Below are 20,871 nucleotides of genomic sequence, written 5' to 3'. Positions count from 1 at the left end.
TGAGGAATGTTTATTCTATACTCACTTTGCTTAAAGTTTTTATCATGAAAGATGTATTTTATCAAATGCTTTTGTGGGGAGCAATTCGGACTGGACTGAGTTACTGGAATTAAGACTTATTCTATGCATCTGCTCTCCCACAATATGGCGCTGGGAGAGAAGTAAACAGCTTCTACACAGCTGCCTCCAGTTCAGCTAATAAACTGTAGGACTTGCTCCTGATTGGAGAGCAGCGTGCTCGGCGTGTGGGCAGCCGAGTTAGGATTGGCGGAGGAGGACTATAAAGGAGGAGAGAGACGGCATGCACCAGGAACATCTATGAGGAACATCTCAGGGGAACATCTAGCTGAAGGAACACCCGTGCAGCCCCCGAGAAAGCCGGCCGGCGGTGTGCCGCTCCCCTGCGGAAGTGGGGAATGTGGCCAGGGGGAACTGCCCTTCCACGGAGGTGGAAGGGATAGTAGCCAACCCGGGATGAACCAGCAGCAAACCCGGGGAGGGCCGAGCAGACGAAAGAACAGCGCAGGGTCCTGTGTCATTCCTCCACGAAGAGGGGGAGCGACATAATGGTGCCGTGACTCGGATATGAAGCCTAGGCAGGGCTTAGTGTCGTTCCTCCATGAAGAGGGGGAGCGACATAATGGTGCCGTGACTTGGATAGGAAACCTAGGACGGATAGCAAACTTAGGAGGGAAGAAACGGGAAGAACTGGGAAAATATCGGAGAGAGAGACTAGCAAACAGCCTAGGGAAAATATCGGAGAGAGAGACTAGCAAACAGCCTAGGGAAAAGCCGGACGAAAGAGGTGCCGGAGGAAGCTGTTGAAAGCCTAGGCATAGACTCAGATACGGACTACGGGGGGAAGCTGGGAGAAATCTCTAAGGTCGAAAGCGAAAGTGAAAGCTAGAACAAACAGACTCGGATGCGGATTGTGGGGAGAGGCCAGGAGAAATGAGGGAGGAGTATTGTTGGAGGAAAGCTTGGGGAAACATACCGGGTAGAGAAAAATGTTAGGGAAATTGAAGCCGCGGGGGGCAGGCCGAGGCTGAAACGAAAGCCACTTTGGGATTCTCAAGTTAGCCCAGGGAGCATAGGACGGGAAGCCAAACCGTGGGGCGGAGACGTAAGCTGGGTTGAATTCGCCAGGCTAGCCCGGGGAACTTGGATTGAATGCTAGTGGCAGACACGTAAGCTACGCTGTGTGACTCGCGGAGGCTGCCACGCGCAGACAGAGCGTGCGGGGCTCAAGTACATAGGGAACGCGGGGCTGGCGCAAGGCCATGGTTCAGACGCGAAAGGGTTAAGTGCGAGACCTAGGAGTGTGTGTGCAAAGCCGAGCCGCGCAGATGAGGCGCGGGCTGAAGCGGCGCAGAGCCGGGAACCCGCCGGCGGGGCAAGGCGCCGGAAAGCCGCAGGGATAAGAGAAACAGAAGTTTAGAAGTAAAAGAGAAATAGGAATGCTGGAAGATAGAAGTAAAATGGGAGAAATAGGAATGCCCGGAGATAGAGAAATAGAGAAATAGAAAGGCCTCCCTACAACACTGCAATGTGAGAGCTTGGATTCGGTCTGCCTGATTAAGTGAGGCGATGAGCACGATGAGCACCTGCGGCGGCTAGCAGCTTATGCGCCGCAGGTCACCGAAGACAGGCACGAATTAACATCAGTAAGGCCTCCCCACAAAAAGGCAATGAGAAGGCTTGGATTCGGTTTGCCTGATAGGGCTTGTAAGCCCCTGCAGGCAGAGCAGAGCATGCGCTGCAGGGCACCAAACACAGGCACCCATCAGCGCCTAAAAACCTCCTCACAACATGGCGAAGAGAGGACCCGGATTCGGTTTGCCTGATTGATAGGACTTGTAAAAACCTGTGGCAACTCTAGCAAGTAGAGCAGAGTGTGTGCCGCGGGACACCGAAGACAGGCGCGTATCAACGCCAAAAATAAAAAGAAAGGGGGATCTGTGGGGAGCAATTCGGACTGGACTGAGTTACTGGAATTAAGACTTATTCTATGCATCTGCTCTCCCACAATATGGCACTGGGAGAGAAGTAAACAGCTTCTACACAGCTGCCTCCAGTTCAGCTAATAAACTGTAGGACTTGCTCCTGATTGGAGAGCAGCGTGCTCGGCATGTGGGCAGCCGAGTTAGGATTGGCGGAGGAGGACTATAAAGGAGGAGAGAGACGGCATGCACCAGGAACATCTATGAGGAACATCTCAGGGGAACATCTAGCTGAAGGAACACCCGTGCAGCCCCCGAGAAAGCCGGCCGGCGGTGTGCCGCTCCCCTGCGGAAGTGGGGAATGTGGCCAGGGGGAACTGCCCTTCCACGGAGGTGGAAGGGATAGTAGCCAACCCGGGATGAACCAGCAGCAAACCCGGGGAGGGCCGAGCAGACGAAAGAACAGCGCAGGGTCCTGTGTCATTCCTCCACGAAGAGGGGGAGCGACATAATGGTGCCGTGACTCGGATATGAAGCCTAGGCAGGGCTTAGTGTCGTTCCTCCATGAAGAGGGGGAGCGACATAATGGTGCCGTGACTTGGATAGGAAACCTAGGACGGATAGCAAACTTAGGAGGGAAGAAACGGGAAGAACTGGGAAAATATCGGAGAGAGAGACTAGCAAACAGCCTAGGGAAAATATCGGAGAGAGAGACTAGCAAACAGCCTAGGGAAAAGCCGGACGAAAGAGGTGCCGGAGGAAGCTGTTGAAAGCCTAGGCATAGACTCAGATACGGACTACGGGGGGAAGCTGGGAGAAATCTCTAAGGTCGAAAGCGAAAGTGAAAGCTAGAACAAACAGACTCGGATGCGGATTGTGGGGAGAGGCCAGGAGAAATGAGGGAGGAGTATTGTTGGAGGAAAGCTTGGGGAAACATACCGGGTAGAGAAAAATGTTAGGGAAATTGAAGCCGCGGGGGGCAGGCCGAGGCTGAAACGAAAGCCACTTTGGGATTCTCAAGTTAGCCCAGGGAGCATAGGACGGGAAGCCAAACCGTGGGGCGGAGACGTAAGCTGGGTTGAATTCACCAGGCTAGCCCGGGGAACTTGGATTGAATGCTAGTGGCGGACACGTAAGCTACGCTGTGTGACTCGCGGAGGCTGCCGCGCGCAGACAGAGCGTGCGGGGCTCAAGTACATAGGGAACGCGGGGCTGGCGCAAGGCCATGGTTCAGACGCGAAAGGGTTAAGTGCGAGACCTAGGAGTGTGTGTGCAAAGCCGAGCCGCGCAGATGAGGCGCGGGCTGAAGCGGCGCAGAGCCGGGAACCCGCCGGCGGGGCAAGGCGCCGGAAAGCCGCAGGGATAAGAGAAACAGAAGTTTAGAAGTAAAAGAGAAATAGGAATGCTGGAAGATAGAAGTAAAATGGGAGAAATAGGAATGCCCGGAGATAGAGAAATAGAGAAATAGAAAGGCCTCCCTACAACACTGCAATGTGAGAGCTTGGATTCGGTCTGCCTGATTAAGTGAGGCGATGAGCACGATGAGCACCTGCGGCGGCTAGCAGCTTATGCGCCGCAGGTCACCGAAGACAGGCACGAATTAACATCAGTAAGGCCTCCCCACAAAAAGGCAATGAGAAGGCTTGGATTCGGTTTGCCTGATAGGGCTTGTAAGCCCCTGCAGGCAGAGCAGAGCATGCGCTGCAGGGCACCGAACACAGGCACGCATCAGCGCCTAAAAACCTCCTCACAACATGGCGAAGAGAGGACCCGGATTCGGTTTGCCTGATTGATAGGACTTGTAAAAACCTGTGGCAACTCTAGCAAGTAGAGCAGAGTGTGTGCCGCGGGACACCGAAGACAGGCGCGTATCAACGCCAAAAATAAAAAGAAAGGGGGATCTGTGGGGAGCAATTCGGACTGGACTGAGTTACTGGAATTAAGACTTATTCTATGCATCTGCTCTCCCACAATATGGCGCTGGGAGAGAAGTAAACAGCTTCTACACAGCTGCCTCCAGTTCAGCTAATAAACTGTAGGACTTGCTCCTGATTGGAGAGCAGCGTGCTCGGCGTGTGGGCAGCCGAGTTAGGATTGGCGGAGGAGGACTATAAAGGAGGAGAGAGACGGCATGCACCAGGAACATCTATGAGGAACATCTAAGGGGAACATCTAGCTGAAGGAACACCCGTGCAGCCCCCGAGAAAGCCGGCCGGCGGTGTGCCGCTCCCCTGCGGAAGTGGGGAATGTGGCCAGGGGGAACTGCCCTTCCACGGAGGTGGAAGGGATAGTAGCCAACCCGGGATGAACCAGCAGCAAACCCGGGGAGGGCCGAGCAGACGAAAGAACAGCGCAGGGTCCTGTGTCGTTCCTCCACGAAGAGGGGGAGCGACAGCTTTCTCTGCATTTGATCATGTGGCTTTTATTCTTCAATTTGTTAATGTTTTTTATTACTATTACATCTATTGATTTGCAAAAGTTCCTGCATACCAGGGATAAATCCTAGTTGGTCTGAGTGAGTGATCTTTCTGATGTGTTCTTGGATTCAATTATCTAGTTATTCTGATGAGGATTTTTGCATATATGTTCATCAGGAATATTGGTCTATATTTCTCTTAATTGTATCTATTTTTTATTTTGGAATTTAGGTGACGCTGTCCTCATAGATGGCATTTTTGAGGATTACCTCCCTTTCTGTTGTTTTAAATACCTTGAGAAGAATTGGAGTTAGTTCTTTAAATGTCTGGTAGATTTCAGCAATGAAGCTATCTGATCCTGGGCTTTTCTTTGTTGGGAGGGTCTTTATTACTGATTCAATCTCCATCTTGATTATTGGTCTATTAGGTTTCCTATGTTTTCATGACTTAATTTCATCTGCTGATGAAAGTGGAGTATTGATGTCCCGGATGTCTATATCTATCTTTCTTCTCTTCTCTTCTCTTCTCTTCTCTTCTCTTCTCTTCTCTTCTCTTCTCTTCTCTTCTCTTCTCTTCTCTTCTCTTCTCTTCTCTTCTCTTCTCTTCTCTTTTTTTTTTTTTTTTGACAAGCAGAGTGGACAGTGAGAGAGAGAGAGACAGAGAGAAAGGTCTTCCTTTTTTCCATTGGTTCACCCCTCAATGACCACTGCGGCCAGCGCACCACGCTGATCTGAAGCCAGGAACCAGGTGCTTCTCCTGGTCTTCCACGCGGGTGCAGGGCCCAAGGACTTGGGCCATCCTCCACCACACTCCCGGGCCACAGCAGATAGCTGGACTGGAAGAGGAGCAACCGGGACAGAATGTGGCGCCCAACTGGGACTAGAACCCGGTGTGCTGGCACCACAGGCAGAGGATTAGCCTATTGAGCTGCAGTGCTGGCCCTAAATCTTTCTTTAGGTCCATTAACGTTTATTTTACATATCTAGGTGTCCTGGCATTAGATGCATATACATTTATTATTGTAACATTTTCCTGTTCAATTGATCCCTTAGTAATTACATAATACCTTTCTTTGTTCCTTTTAGCAGTTTTTGTTTTAAAGTCTAGTCTGTTTTGTCTGATATTAGAATGGCTACATCTTTTTTTTTTTTTTTTGCTTTCTTTTAGCGTGGAATATCTTTTTCCATTGTTTCATTATCAGTCTGTATCTTTGTTGGTTAGGTCTATGTTTCTTTTTTTTTTTTTTTAAGATTTATTTATTTAAAGTCAGAGTTACACAGAGAGAAAAAGAGAGGCAGAGTGAGAGAGAGAGAGAGAGCAGTCTGGATCACTCTTGAATTGGCCACAACAGCCACAGCTGCTCCACTCCGAAGCCAGGATCCAGGAGCTTCCTTCAGGTCTCCCACATGAGTGCAGGGGCCCAAGGGCTTATGCCATCTTCTGCTTTCCCAGGCCATAGCAGAGAGCTGGATTTGAAGTGGAGCAGCCGGGTCTTGAACCAGCTCCCATATGGGATGCCGGCACTGCAGGCAGCAGTTTTACCCACTATACCATAGTGCTGGCCATGAGATGTGTTTCTTGTATGCTTCAAATACATGGGTCTTGTTTTTTAATCTGTTTATCCTGTCTGTATCTTAAGTGCAGAATTTATGCCATTTAAATTCAAGGATTTTATTGATAAGTAACAACTTGTCCTTGTCATTTTTCTGTAAGTATTCCTATTATTTGCCTTGTGCTTTAACTGGGAGATTTTCTGCTTTCAGGGTCTTCCATAATGATGACTATCATTCTGAGTTTCTGTGTCTAGCACATCCTTAAGCATCTTTTGTAAGGCTGGATAAGTGGTGATTCTTTCAATTTCTGTTTGTTTAGATTTTATTTTGCCTTCATTCATAAATGAAAGCTTTGCAGGGTACAGTATTCTGAGTTGACTTTTTTTTTTTCTTTTCAGACTTAGATTATGTCTCTCCGTTCTCCCCTAGTCTGTAGTGTTTCTAATGAGAAATTAGCTGTGAGTAAAGTAATCACATTTCTCTCATGCGCATTTTATAATCTTTTTTTTATTACTGTTGACAGTTTGTCTATAATGTGTCATGGTGAAGATCTTTTCTGGTTATGTCTATTGGGAGTTCTATGTACCTTGCATACTTGGATTCCCTTTCTTCTAATTTGCGAAGTTTCTTGTAATTATTTCACTGAATAGGTGTCCTAATCCATTCGCTGTTTCCCTATGTTCAGGAACTCCTCTAAGACCCATATGTTGGCTTACTTGCTATTACTCCATAAATCTCAAATATTGATTTTAATTTTAAAATTTTTTTCTCTTTCTTTCTGTCTTTCTTTCTTTCTTTCTTTCTTTCTTTCTTTCTTTCTTTCTTTCTTTTTCCAAAGATTTATATTTTGGCTTGGATATTCTTTCTTCTGCTTCACCAAGTCTGTTTTTAAGGCTTTCTACTGTATTTTTTATTTTACATACTGAATTCTTCATTTCTAATACTTCAATTTGATTTCTCTTAAAAAAATCTCAAGCTCATGGGAAAATTTTTTCTCCATGTCATGTATGGATTTCTTTAACTCATGAATTTGTTTCTGAGTAATCTTATGATCAGTCTTTTGAATTCCTTTTCAGGCATTTCATCAGTCTCTTTATCCTCATATTCTGTTTTCCTTTGAGGGAGTCATGTTGTCTTCCTTATTCTCATTTCTTGAATTTCTGCATTTATTTTTGGGTATTTGTGGAAATAAATGTTGGTTTTCTCCTGATGGATTTTATCTTTGAACTATGCCTCTGTGACTTAGTGGAATTAGTCTGCTCTTTCTGTGAATACCCAGAGGCATGTGCTGGGTGTGTCCAGGGAGCTCTAGTCAGTGCTGCAGTGTGGAGTGAGGATTTATGGTGACACCCAAGTTGGGCATGGTAAAGCTCCTCTGTTGTTAGCAGGAGTAGAGTCTGATCACCTCTATTGGCGTAATCACACCTTTAGCTCCTCTCTTCCAAGGTGACCAGAGCCTGGGTTTAGCCCACAGTGGGTGCAGTACTCATCTGGGCTACCACATGTACTGCACAAAGGATCGGTGCAACCCTCAGTTTGAGCATGGATCCCACTGCAGTGACCCACCTCGGGCCATCAAAGAGCTCTGTTCTCTGGCCCTGCATACAATGATTGCCCAGAGACCCAGCTACTCCCTGTACCCTATCAACCCTATGGAACAACAGAGTTCCAAGAGTGTCAGTATACAAGTCTCCCACAGTCACACGGTACAGGGGGTCTGCCCTGTCCTGCTGGCCTGTCTTGTATACAGAGAAAGCAAAGACATTACCAGAGCCAGCCACCTGTGGATGCTCTGCCTTGGCAGGTTGAGCCACAGAGCCTGTGATATGTTGAGTGGCTGGGGAAACCTCACAGTCCTACGTGGATGCCCAGCCCCATGTCAACCCTCCCAGCCAGATTCAAAGTCAGTGGGGAAAGTGTATTTTCTCTCTGGTAAAATCCCTGGATCACACACTGTAAGATTTGCCACAGCTACTGCTGGTGTCAAAAATGGAACTTTCTCTCTGCTGGTGCTAATAAGTGTTTTTGTGAGGCAATGGGGGGCAAGAAATGTGCCTTTTTTTTTTTTTTTTTTTTTTTTTACCCTCTGGGTTAGGGTGATACCCTTCCCTGGAATAGAGTTCCAGGCTGGATTCAAAGACAGTGTGGTCCACAAAGCTCTCTCTCCAGCAGTATCACAAGAGGCATGGCTGTTGTAATGTGCTCTCACCTTGCCCGCCAAAGCTGGCATACCCTACAGCTGTTTGCTGTGGAGATCATGTGTTTTTTCCAGGCTGGTTGCTGTGCATCTACACCTTCCCTGTGGGCCATAGCATTCCTCTTCCTACTGTAGAATTTCCACTGCAAATTTCTCTCCATCCCTCCCTGGAAATACACTTCCTCCACTGTTTTTTTCTGCTCTTTCCCCCTCTTTAAAGAGCCATCTTAGAACCCCCCACTTGTTTTATTTTCTTTATTTTTCCCTTTCTTTTCTAACAAATACTTCTCATGCATGTAAACTTCATTATTATAAGACCAGTTTTCTTATTGTATCATACTAAATAATATCATACTATATAACCCTATCCCTATGCCTATGAGAAATTGCTAAGCCCTTTAATATAAAAAATTGTGTCATGTAGCATGGTGTTAAAGAAGAATGAGGGATTCATTGAGGTTTAGGGACTGCTTTGATGCTTCAGATTTAGAAACATGGACTGGACCTGAAAGAAAGATAAGTAGAAGAAATGAGCAAGAAAATATTTTCTGGGACATGGGGATGCTAGAGAATGAGACTGTTTATGCCTGACTAGCAGCAGTTTGTGAAAGAATAGCTTTGTAGGCCATGCAAAACATTAAGATATTATTCATTTACATGGATGGGGAAACTTCTCTCTGGCAGGGGCCATTGAGATATTTATAACATCATTTGTGGGTCACACAAACTTATCAACTTCAAAATTAGTCTGCTCCAGATTTATTAAATATTGGATCTCACCTAGGCAGGGACAGACCAAATAATCCTTTGGCCTTAGATGGGCCTGGATTTTCTCCACCCTGAATAGTGATAAGAAGTGATTGATTACATCTGGTTTATGATGATAACCCCTGTGATAGGTTTGGTTGGGAAGAGACAGAGAAACTAAGTAGGATACAGTTTCCTTGGACTTTGAGTGAGAAAGGACTAAATAGGCTAATTGTGGAATATTTGGGAATGACAACATCTCGGGGCAGAGAAATGAAGGAGGAAAAGGATCTGTTTGAACTCAGTTCATCCTAGAAATTAAAGAAGCTATGGAAACTAGACAGGTAAATTAGTACCAAAGGAGAATGACATTATAGAAGGGAGTATCATGAAACACAGGAATATTTGATGGTGTTGTCAAAAGTTTGAGAAGTTAATTTGGATAAGGTCAGGTTGATTTAGCATTTAATTCAATCCTTACCCAAGATAAGACATCACTTACTCTATCAGTAACATCCACTTAATTCCATTCACCAGACATTTATTATGCACTACAGTGTGATTAAAGCAATGGTCTCTGTGACATGCTTAGATTCTAGTAACAGAGGCAGGCATGCTGATAAATTTTCTGGATGTTTACAGTCTGGTGTGATAAGATTTCAGAAATGATTTGGGGAGAGAAGTCCACAGTTGTAGCATCCTCCTCTATTAAGTTCCAATTCTTTTCGCATCTTGTAAATCACATTCACTTTCCCGGCTCTGCTATGCAATTTAGTGTTTTATTCTGAATTTCTTACATTATCATATATATTACCATCTTGCTTGCTTACTTTTTTTTTGCACCAACTGGAATCTATCTATGTTCTATATAGACAAGAGTTCCTAGCTTCACCTCGTTAAGTTCTCTTGATGGGATTGGTCTTCTTCATTTAATATGCATTTTAAAAATTTCCAAAAGTAACTAAATCAGCAACCAGATAGCTAGTACATATATAGTTAGTGACAAATAGAAGCCATTAACAGATACTTCATGTGCATACTTACAGTTCTCATCTAATATATTTTTGCTAATGTGACCTTTCCTTTGTTGTAGAGACTGCCATATTTTTAAAAGTCTTTTTGAATTTATTTGTGAACACTTCAAATGCTCTTGAAGACCTGAAGATTGTAGTTTACTGATTGGAAGGATTAACGTATTTCTTCATATCTGTTCATTGTAAAATATCTACTTGGTTTTATTCAAAGAAACTGTAGTTGTGGTTTTAAATGAAGTCATTTTTTTAATATAAAATCATATCATGCCCTGTTTTTCAGTATCTGTACAAACACATCTTGCTAGGTATTTTTTCTCTCCTAATAAGAAGTTTCTGAAATAGACTAACCGTGAACCTGGAACTTGGGAGTGTCTCTAGGTGAATGCCAATCCACCTTACTTGTTTTGTTTCCTACTTATCTCCTGCCCCATTTCCTCTTCCTTTCTGCTGTAGCGCCTAAGTCAGTCTACACTACTCTGGGTACACAGATCTATGCATGAATCATAAATTGTTTCGTTGTCTGGAATTGTTTGGATATGGTCAATCCCTCTGCTAAAGCAGTCGTTGAGCACTGCTTTGTTACTTGTACTGGTATCTTTCTTGACAGTTTTCTCTTACGTTTGTAATTAGACCATGAGGTACATGGAAAAAAGAACCGTGTAATTGTTGTTGTTGTTGTTGTTATTTTTAAAAGACCTTTGTGTCTTTTAAGTCGGAGAAAAATGATAGCAATATTCTATCTTAGAATTCCACGCAGTTTTCAGATAAAAATGTGTCATAATGAGCTATGTTTTTCTCTTCCAGGGTTCAGAAATGCTCAGAAATCAATCACATGAATGCCCATAATTTGGCCTTGGCCTTTTCTTCCTGTTTGTTTCAAACTAAAGGACAAACTAGTGAAGAAGTGAATGTAATTGAGGACCTCATTAATAACTATGTTGAAATATTTGAGGTAAATATTTACTTTTTGCATTTGTTAAAGTGGTATTTTCTGTTTGCAAAGATGCATATTTTAGGATGTTACTATGCAGGTCTTTATGAAAATTTATAAGTTGGGAAAATAAAGGATAGTTATATTCTCTTTTTTGGATATAACTCCTTTTTCAGCTTTAGCCATTCATTTAAATTTGTTTTATGTAAAGATTTTTTACTCTCAAGTGTGTTGAACAGCATAATTCTGTTTATAGGGTTTTGTGTATTTTCTCCTTAGAATTTGTGCACTGTGTATTTCTGCTTACAGAGGTGAAAGTTAGGAATTCAACAAACTCTGAAATAAACCCTAGGATATTAAATTCTGTAGTTGTAAGCATTTTTGGGTTTATCTTAGAATTATGTTCCCAATTGAAAAGAAATTCGGAAATATCATTCTGTAGTTTTCTAGTAAGTCATTCTTGTTTTTTTTTTTTTTCTTTAAGATTTATCTGTTTATTCATAAGGCAGAATGACAGAAAGGGAGAGACCAGACAGAGAAAAAGAGAGAGAGAGAGAGAGAGAGAGAGAGAGAGAGAATCTTTCATTGACTGTTTCACTGCCCAAATGTCCACAACAGCTAGGGGTGGTCCAGTCAGAAGCCTGGAGACACAAACTTGTGTGGGTGTCCCACATGAGTGGCAAGGACTCAGGTACTTGAGCCATCTTCTGCCTCTCAGTGTGTATATTGTCAGGAAGCTGGATCAGAAGTGGGGGAGTAGGGACTAGAACAACAATGCCTACCTGTTTTACCTATTTTAGTTATTTAACTTTTCAGTTTCTCTTATATAAATTTACAATTTTCATATTTGATAAGAAAATTGATTGAGTAGGAATGATTTCTCAGTTCAGAGAAATAAAAATAAAGGAAATAGGCAAATATTTGAAAATGCTGACTATGGGCTGTGAGTCCAGTTTCATCCTGTAACTAGTTCTAGCCTCTCAGTTCTGCCATGTAGCCTTTCTGAGCTTTCCATTAATGAGGCTTATAAGGCTTCTTGTTTTCCAAAGATAAGAATGCACCAGGTGAAACCACATGGTGATGTGATATGTTACCATTTGTAGAGTTTTTATATTCTTGTAATAATTATTTTAAGATTGCTTAGCAAAGGGAAAGAACATATTTCAATAAAACTTCACAGTTTATATCTTAATTCATATAGTAATGGATGCCAAAGTTGTTGAATTGTTCTTGCTCTTTGTTTTCCTCCATTTCTTTCTATATGTGTCTACTATTTTTGATCAATAGCAACTTCTTTGCAATAAGCTGATACTGAGAAAAGAATTACAAAAAATTATATGTGGCTTTACATGCTCTCTTTATTTTTAATTTTTGTACTGTCCCATTATTAAAAACATGGTTATCTTCACAGTATGTTAAATCCAACTTTACAGAATAGTAGAAATTGAATCAGCACTTAATGAAAAATTTGGCTTGAGAAAATGAATCTTGCACTTTATGAAACCAGGCATCATGCCTTTGCTGGCTTAATCTCCTTAGCAATGGGGCTTCAATTGATGAAATCTGCAGCCTGAAGCAGGATCATCAAAAAGTGTTCTAAAGTCTATGAAACTCTATCTTGCTGGCTTTCTCTGTGCCCTAGCCTTGGCGGACCATGCTGATTAAGATGGCCATTCTCATTTATCTTTAACTTGGTGATATTTAAGTTCCTAAAGAATTACATGAGGATGAGTACCACTGCTCCTTTTATTCTACCTTATTAGAATGTCCCAAATTATATCTTAAACAGGTTAAAGAAGATCAAGTCAAACAAATGGACATAGAGAATAGCTTTATTACCAAGTGGAAAGACACTCAAGTGAGTAGTAATAGTTAGAACTCTAAAGAATTAAACAAAAATTTCTATTGTAAATAAAGACTTTTGGTACATGTATCTTCAAGTTCCCATTTGAAGCAAAATAAAAGTAATGTTGAAAAAGAACCTAGAAAAATAATACTATAACCTGATACACACATGTAAAATATGTTAATATATATTACTGAAAAATAGAGGGAAATAATTTTTAATTTATGATTCAAGATGTGTAATAAACACTATTGAAAGTGCCAGAGGATTTCAAAGGAAGCATTTAAAGCCAAAGAAATATTAAATTGAAAATTCAGACAGCCTAATGATTCTTTCCTTATAATTTTGAAAATTTAAGTTATTTCTTACCTGCTTTTGCTCTGCATGCTCTCAGGTGATTGTATTAATGGGATCTTTGTTAACACCTGCTAATTTTCATCTTAAATGGACTATTCTAATCCTGTCTTGCTTTCTTCAGGTATGTTACGTTGAATCTGTGTGTGCAGGTTGCACTCTGTTTTCCAGGGTTCCTTGTTTAAAGAATATTCTCTGGAACTTCCTAAGGTTGATCATTAATCATCTTCTAGTAGGTAGAAGTCATGCTGGAATCAGGCATCAATGTAAACAATACAAATGGGTCAAACATACCATGTTTACGGTAACATTCAGGTAATGAGGTAAATGCTTCCTTATTAGTCAGATGGTAAATCCTCTTTAGTCCTGAATAATTAGAGGAATCCTTGGCACTCACTCTCCTTCCAAATGAAGAAGTTGAGTGAAGGCTTAGATTCCCTAGTACTAGCACAATGATATTAACTACTTAACAAAGTATTTACTCCATTTGACCCAGTTTAATTAATGCAACATCCAGAGTTTTAGCATTGAAAAATATGGCAGCTTAGAAAATCTTAGATTCTCACTTTTTTTTGGAAGCATCGAAATCATGAGATCAAGGGTTGTGGTAAGCCTGAGAGCATTCTGTAGATTGTAGTTATGCTGTAAGTAGCCTTTTGCATTTCTATCCTTTTTATTCATATTACAATGAAAAACTCAGTTTTGAACACTTTCCAATTCAGTATAAAGTAAAAATAAGAAAATAATTGTCTATAAAATTTAGTAATGAGCAAAGTAGGAGAGCTTAGAAGAATACATTCTTTTGCTTGAGTTTTTCTCTGATCACTTCAGAAGTCTCCTCTGGAGTGTTTTCCTGACAGTATCTATGTCTTAGCCGTGTTTGAATTTCCTAGCTGTTCATCTCTTTGGCTTCACTCTATGAGTTCTTTGTGTTTGCTTTTTTAATTTTTAAAATGCATCCTTCCTGGAGAGTTGTTTATGCAAACATAAATGAAAAGCAAAAATGTCAAGTGTATCTTTTCTGTCCTAGAAATTCAATGTAGCATCAGAAGTAAAACACAAAAATACAAAAATATTAAAAATAAGCTTTTCTAAGCCCATAGAACCAAAAAAATTAAGATTACTTCTTCAGAGGACATCTTTAAAATGTTACCACCCTTCGATTATACTCATTAAATTTTATACTGAGGCAGATTTAATTTCAGAATAATAGCTTCTCCATTATGGTTCTTTTTTAAAAAAAATAGGATGATGTTTATTATTTCCAAGTGGTTACATATAACTTACATGCACTTTGGCAAAAAGATACTCAATAGTTTTCATAGATTTCTTTGGGCTCTTTGTAAACTCTCTTCATTTTATGGTGTTAGTCAACATTGTGATACTTATGCTTTTTATTCTCTGTCTTGTATCTTCCTCACTTAATCTGTCTTCTAAGATATAATAATGATCCAAGTAATTGTAATGTAGTCCTTGGCCAAAGATAACTAAAATAAAACTTATGTTTATTGTCTGTCTGATTCTTTCATTTCATTTTATTTTTTCTTACCACATTTACTTTCTCTATTTGTAGTTTTAATATAACACTGAACTAATTTATACTTCAATTTTTAATTTTTGTATACATCTTGTTTTAAAAATTTATTAAAACCTTTTTCCTTTTAGTTTTTGATTCTGCACATACTAGAATTTAGAACAGAACTACATATGATTCATTTTCACTCTCCATTTTGTTTATCCTGTTAACATACATAGTGATGGCTCTTATATCTTCTCTTGTCAATGTCAGCATATTTCATTGTATCCACTGAAATAATATTCATTATTTCAGTAAGAATTTAAGGATATTAGATTCTTATGAGATAAAAATATCACATCGTGATTGTTGTTGATTGTAACACATTGTGTAGATTCCTTGTTCGTAACCATATCTGGAAATGAATACATCATATTTGTGAACAGGAGACTGAGCTAATTTCATTGGTATATGGTATTGCAAAATGTGACTAGGACTTCACAGCTGTCTTAAGTGTCCTATGTGTGTTTTTGCAATGTCCTGATATGTGCCATCTTTACATCTGCTTTGTAGGTTTCCCAGGCTGGAGATTTGCTAATTGAAGTGTATGTAGAAAGGAAGGAACCTGACTGTAGTATTATAATCCGGGTAAGTCCTAAAGATGGATGTAACGAGTGCTGTAGGAAATCGTAAGTGCTAACATTAATGTAAATATGGTAAGTTTCCCCACATTTCCTGTGCTTTCCTGTGTTGACCTCTCCAGGTCAACAAATTATTGATGACAAGATTCATTTTCTGTACCAGTACCCTGTGAAAATTCTGTGTTTTAGTCATTTTGGAAAGTACATGTTTTATGCTTTAGGTTACAGTTGGGATTTTTATACAGGTTTTGAAAAATAACTTGAGAATAAATTCTTGCTCCTTCCCTTCCAAGCTTCTTAACCTTAGGCAGGTTATTATCCTGTCTAAACCTCAATCTTCTCACCTATAGAAATAGGAAAAGTTATAGGTCTCACATCATCACATTCATGTGAGGACTCAATACGATAATACATGTAAAGCTTAGCAAATGGTTCTTCAGTGACTACTTATAAGTAAATATTACTCTATGTGCTGTTATTATTAATCTTGTTTCCTGTATTTTTAGTCATCTAGCTTACTTGAATATTTCATAAATTTTTTCTTCCTTGAGATTGTTAATCATTTGTGCTGAATTAAAGTAGATTTTTGTTGTGCTACTGTGTTCAGTAATGGTCTGTCTTAGATATGGTAGCAGTGATCTTACTTCTCTTTATGAGGAACAGACATTCTGCCATGTATCTAAAATTAGCTTCTTATGTTTTGAAAGCCCGAGATTGGGGCTGGCGCTGTGGTGTAGTGGGCGAAGGCGCCATCTGTGGTGCCAGCATCCCATATGGGCAGGTTCTAGTCCCGGCTGCTCTACTTCTGTTCTGTCACCCTGCAAGTGCAGCTGGGAAGGCAACAGAGGATAGCCCAGGTCCTTGGGCCCCTGCACCCACATGGGAGACCTAGAAGAAGCTCCTGGCTCCTGGCTCCTGGCTTCTGCCAGACAAAGCCCTGGTTGTTTTGGCCATCTGTGGAGTGAGCTAGTGAATGGAAGATCTTTCTGTCTCTATCTCTCCCTCTCTCTCTCTGTAATTCTGACTTTCAAATAAATAAAGTAAATTTTAAAAGAAAGTCCAAATTAAACAGTACAGCATTAGATATTTCCAGACTTCTGTTAGACTTCTCGGAATTGTTAGGTTAAGTCATTTCTAAAGATTGTGTGCTACGACTCTGTAGCATGAGCTCCCTGCCCCAGAACATGGCGGCAAAATTCTGTAGGATTTTTCCTCATGAGGCATTTGCCTTGCCACTGTTTGGTCCTATTGTATTTCTTAATCTGAGTTTGCAATATACATCGTAAGGGACATGAGAAACTAGTATAGTTCAATCAGTACAAGTCCATCAGTAGTGCTAGACAGATATTTAAAGGACATGACTGAAATCTATCTAGACATCAACTTCTTCACAGCACGTTTTAATTTTACTTGTAAAGTCATAACAAATTAATACAATGCACAAAAATTTTCATTTTAAGTTACTGAGAAAAGACTATCCAGTTTCATCTAAAACAACTTCACATTCTTTGGCTACCTAAAAACAACATAGCAATAAGCACTAACATTTACCCCACTGCTTAAGACCTTGAAAAGCCATTTAGTTATATTTAGGTCAGCTAATCCTTACCTCAGGCTGTGGAGGTGGATGCAACAAAGGACATCCGGTTTACAGGAATTCAAACTGGGAATTAAAACAACAATTAAGAGCAGAATACAAATGCGGCTCGTCATACTGCAGAACTAATTTTTTTTTCATTTTCAATTATCTTTATATACAGAAAATCCATTTAGTATATATTAAGTAAAGATTTCAACAGTTTGCACCCACACAGAAACACAAGTGTAAAGTACTGTTTGAGTATTAGTTATAGCATTAATTCACATTGTACAACACATTAAGGACAGAGATCCTACATGGGGAGTAAGTGCACAGTGACTCCTGTTGTTGACCTAACAGTTGACACTCTTGTTTATGGTGTCAGTAATCACCCTAGGCTCTGGTCATGAGTTGCCAAGGCTACGGAAGCCTTTTGAATTCACCAACTCCGATCTTATTTAGAAAAGGTCAAAGTGGAAGTGGAAGTTCTTTCCTCCCTTCAGAGAAAGGTACCTGCTTCTTTGATGGCCTGTCCTTTTTTTTTTTTTTTTCTTTTTGCCCAGCAGAGTTAGACAATGAGAGAGAGAGAGACAGAGAGAAAGGAGAGCAAGGTCTTCCTTTTTCCATTGGTTCACCCCCCCCCCCCAAATGGCCACTATGGCCGGCGTGCTGCGCCGATCCGGAGCCAGGAGCCAGGTGCTTCCTCCTGGTCTCCCATGTGGGTGCAAGGCCCAAGGACTTGGGTCATCCTCCACTGCCTTCCTGGGGCACAGCAGAGAGTTGTACTGGAAGAGGAGCAACTGGGACAGAACCAGCGCCCCAACTGGGACTAGGGTCCCGAGTGCCGGCTCTGCAGTCGAAGGATTAGCCTACAGTCGGAGGATTAGCCTAGTGAGCCACGGCACCAGCCTGATGGCCCGTTCTTTATACTGGGATCTCACTTACAGAGATCTTTCATTTAGGTCTTTTTTTTTTTTGGGGGGGGGGGGGCGGGGCAGAGTATCTTGGCTTTCCATGCCTAAAATACTCTGATGGGCTCATCAGCCAGAATCAAATGCCTTAAAGGCTGATTGCAGAACTAATTTCATTATATTAATCTGTGTTTTCCTTAGAGTAAAGATTTCCTAAATCTGGAGTCCAGGTGGTCTAAAGGTGGGATTTGGGTCTTTCCTAGGGCAAAGTGGATGAAGTTTGTTCTTCCTACTTGAAATTAGGGCACGTTCTGCTTCCTGTTTCTCCAATTTGGTTTCTTAGTGATTTACTCTTTTTTATTTCCTCTCAAAAAAGGCTATACTTTTTAAAAGATTTTAAGTTTATGCAGAACAACATTATTAAAATGATTCAACTCCTGTTTATACTGTTTAAAGCTATCTACTTTGGGGTTTTTCTAAACAGAAAACAGTGGACTTCATTGTGTAATTAATATACCCCTCAAAGCACTGAATTTTATGCAGTATAAAAGTCGGACAGCATGTGAGTCACCTGCAGTGAAATGCCTCTTTATTTTTATGTGGGTGATAGGCTGTGCGCAACGCTGAGCAGGGGCACTAGTAAGGAGCGACTGCCTATCTAAGCAGTGTTTATAGGGGAACACTTTCATTGAAAATGCACAAACTTAAGTTTCACTAGCAATACTGTAAGGCCTAAAACATCTTCTGTTTGTTTTGTGTGTGTGTGTGTGTGTGTGTCTGTGTTAATTTTTTATTAATATAAAGAGAAGAGATTTTATGCATTCCATTGGTACAGTTCCAAGAAGACAACCACACCTTTCTCATTCCTCTACTCCTCATCCCCTCTCTCCCTCCTCTTTCTTCATTGGTTTTTACAAAGACAGCATTTTAATTCACCCTATATTCACAGGCTAAATTCTCCACTAAGCATAATATTCAACAAGTAAAAAGTGAAGAGACCACAGTTCCAGAGGAGTATTAACAAGAGCTAAAATGACAGTCATATCCCAGAGTGACCATTTCAGTCCTGTACATTTGTTTTTATTCTTTATTAGCTGCCACATATCAGAAAATACATTATGACGAATTGCTAATTGAAGAAAACCATCTTGATTTGGGCCAGCATGCACTTAAGATTGGAAAATAAAAGAGAAAACAAAGCAAAAAAAAAAATCCCCTAAGTCTGAAGAAGTAACATGCTTATACAGGCCCCAGGCTCTGGATCTCTTGTAGAGATGGGCTCCAGGCTGGCACCACACACTCTGCCCTATGCCCTGAAATCCTGGCTCCAGCATACCTGGGGACCCCACCATCTGTCACTTGGCATTTCAAGGCAACCACAAACTACCAGAACTGTGGGACTTCTTGGCATGACAGACAGGAGTCAGTGGGCTGTGTGCAATTTAGGGCCTCATCTGAATGAACCAAGCCACTCTGCACATTTGATTACAGAGGTGGAAAGTAACAAGATTTACTGAATTCATTGTCTGGTAAGGTCTTTCTGTATGTGATTAGAAATATTCTTCCCTTCTGGTCTAATTGCTCACTAAGTGAGAAAAAAAGTGTTCTGAGTGTATCTATATTATAGTATCTCCTTGACATATACTAAATTGAATTGCAGATTATGGAGATTTGAACACGCTATTTTCTCTGTTTGCTTAGAAAAATTGTGTTTAACCATAGTGAGAAGAGACTTAAGGGATAATAAGATAGTGGATGGAGAATATTATTACCCTAGAATAAGGCTACCACCATGTCTGACATACCTTTTAAAAAAATATTGCTTCTCTTATAGATATCTCCTGTGATGGAAGCAGAAGAATTGACTAACGATATATTGGCAATAAAAAATATCATCCCTACAAAAAGTGATGTTTGGGCCACATTTGAAGTTATTGAAAATGAAGAACTTGGTACGTGATCTTTATGATACAGATTCTTAAATTCCTTCTAGTATGCAGAAATTTTTTGTGACAAGTCATTAATATTTTCTGTTTTTCTAAAAAGGAATACCTCATTATGAATGACAAATGATCCCTTTAATAAGTTAATAATTCCCACTTATTTCATGTTGATATGCAAGAGTAATTCAGAGAGTTCATGGAAATGTAGCATTAAATGATAAGTTTGGGGCCATCCTTTTGGCACAGTGGGTTAAGCTACCACTTAGGACACTGGCATCCTATATCCAAGTGCAGTCCTGAGCCTCCAGCTCTTCCACTTCTACCAGTTCCCTGCTAATGTTCCTTGGAAGGCAGCAGAAGCTGGCCCAAGTTCTTGAGTCCCTGCCACCATCTGCAGGACCCAAATGGATTTCCTGACTCCCGGATTCAGCCTGGCCCAGCCCTGTCCATTGCAGCCACTTAGAGGAGTGAACCAATGAACTGAAGACCTAGCGTGCACTGTCACTGTCACTTTCATTCTCTTTTGCACCCTACATCCATGCTCAGACTTTCAAATACACAGATAAGTCTTTAAAAATACATTATTTTTATGGAAACAATTTTGAAACCCATGCATAATTCTCTCATAATAAGTATTTTTCCATGAACTCTTTAATGACTCCTCATATGCATGGATTTCACAGGCTTTGTACTAAAATAAATCTTTTCATTCCATTTTCCACCCTCCTATATTACCACTACCTGAGGCTTCCTTCCTATAATTTTACTCATCAAACTGGTTACGTTCCTGACTATAAATATACGAGGATAATGCCGATCCTTAGGCATCAATGTCGCTGCCTTGTGAAATGAGCCCTTTGTAAAGTAAGCAATCTGGTTTGTTAGTGTTCTAAATACTGCTTATCTCCATTCACCTTCTTCCTGCATGCTGCTTATTACCTGCATCAGAGAACATTGATTTAAAAGATTGTTTTTTCTAAACAACAAGTTTGTTTTAAACCTAACAGAAGCTACTTTTTCTGACTTTTTCCTTTTCCTCTGTCTTTAATGGATCAATTATTTTGTCATTCTCCATCCCAAAGACACAGAAGGATACAAAGAGCTCTTAAAACACCTTGACTATCCCGATAGTCAAGTGCTGAATAAGCTTAACATTGCTATGACACCATTTGGTTTTAAAGACCTCTAGGAAAAGAAAAAAACAGACACCGAACATCTTTGTACCTTGACCATCTGTCTAGCTGATGTCTAGTAAGGTCTTG

The 20,871-nt window shown here is 40.8% G+C and overlaps 1 protein-coding gene across 15 annotated transcripts in view; it reads left to right on the top strand.

Annotated features, from left to right (window-relative positions):
* The window catches only part of ARAP2 (ArfGAP with RhoGAP domain, ankyrin repeat and PH domain 2), a 209,370-nt gene that overhangs the window by 137,297 nt on the left and 51,202 nt on the right, over window positions 1-20,871 (top strand). For 12 of the 15 annotated variants that reach the window (XM_070069624.2, XM_070069627.2, XM_070069626.2 and 9 more), the window contains 4 exons: window positions 10,693-10,840; window positions 12,609-12,677; window positions 15,109-15,183; window positions 19,501-19,618. In XM_070069624.2, the coding sequence (XP_069925725.1) occupies window positions 10,693-10,840; window positions 12,609-12,677; window positions 15,109-15,183; window positions 19,501-19,618 (410 nt within the window). The remainder of the gene's footprint in view (window positions 1-10,692; window positions 10,841-12,608; window positions 12,678-15,108; window positions 15,184-19,500; window positions 19,619-20,871) is intronic. The other 3 variants (XM_070069629.2, XM_089327077.1, XM_070069630.2) reach the window with 1 other exon arrangement.

The sequence above is a fragment of the Oryctolagus cuniculus genome, chromosome 2 (genome assembly GCF_051225735.1).
Source record: "Oryctolagus cuniculus isolate XC-2025 breed Fujian yellow rabbit chromosome 2, ASM5122573v1, whole genome shotgun sequence".
Taxonomy (NCBI): domain Eukaryota; kingdom Metazoa; phylum Chordata; class Mammalia; order Lagomorpha; family Leporidae; genus Oryctolagus; species Oryctolagus cuniculus.
This window is presented reverse-complemented; position numbering and strand designations above follow the sequence as displayed.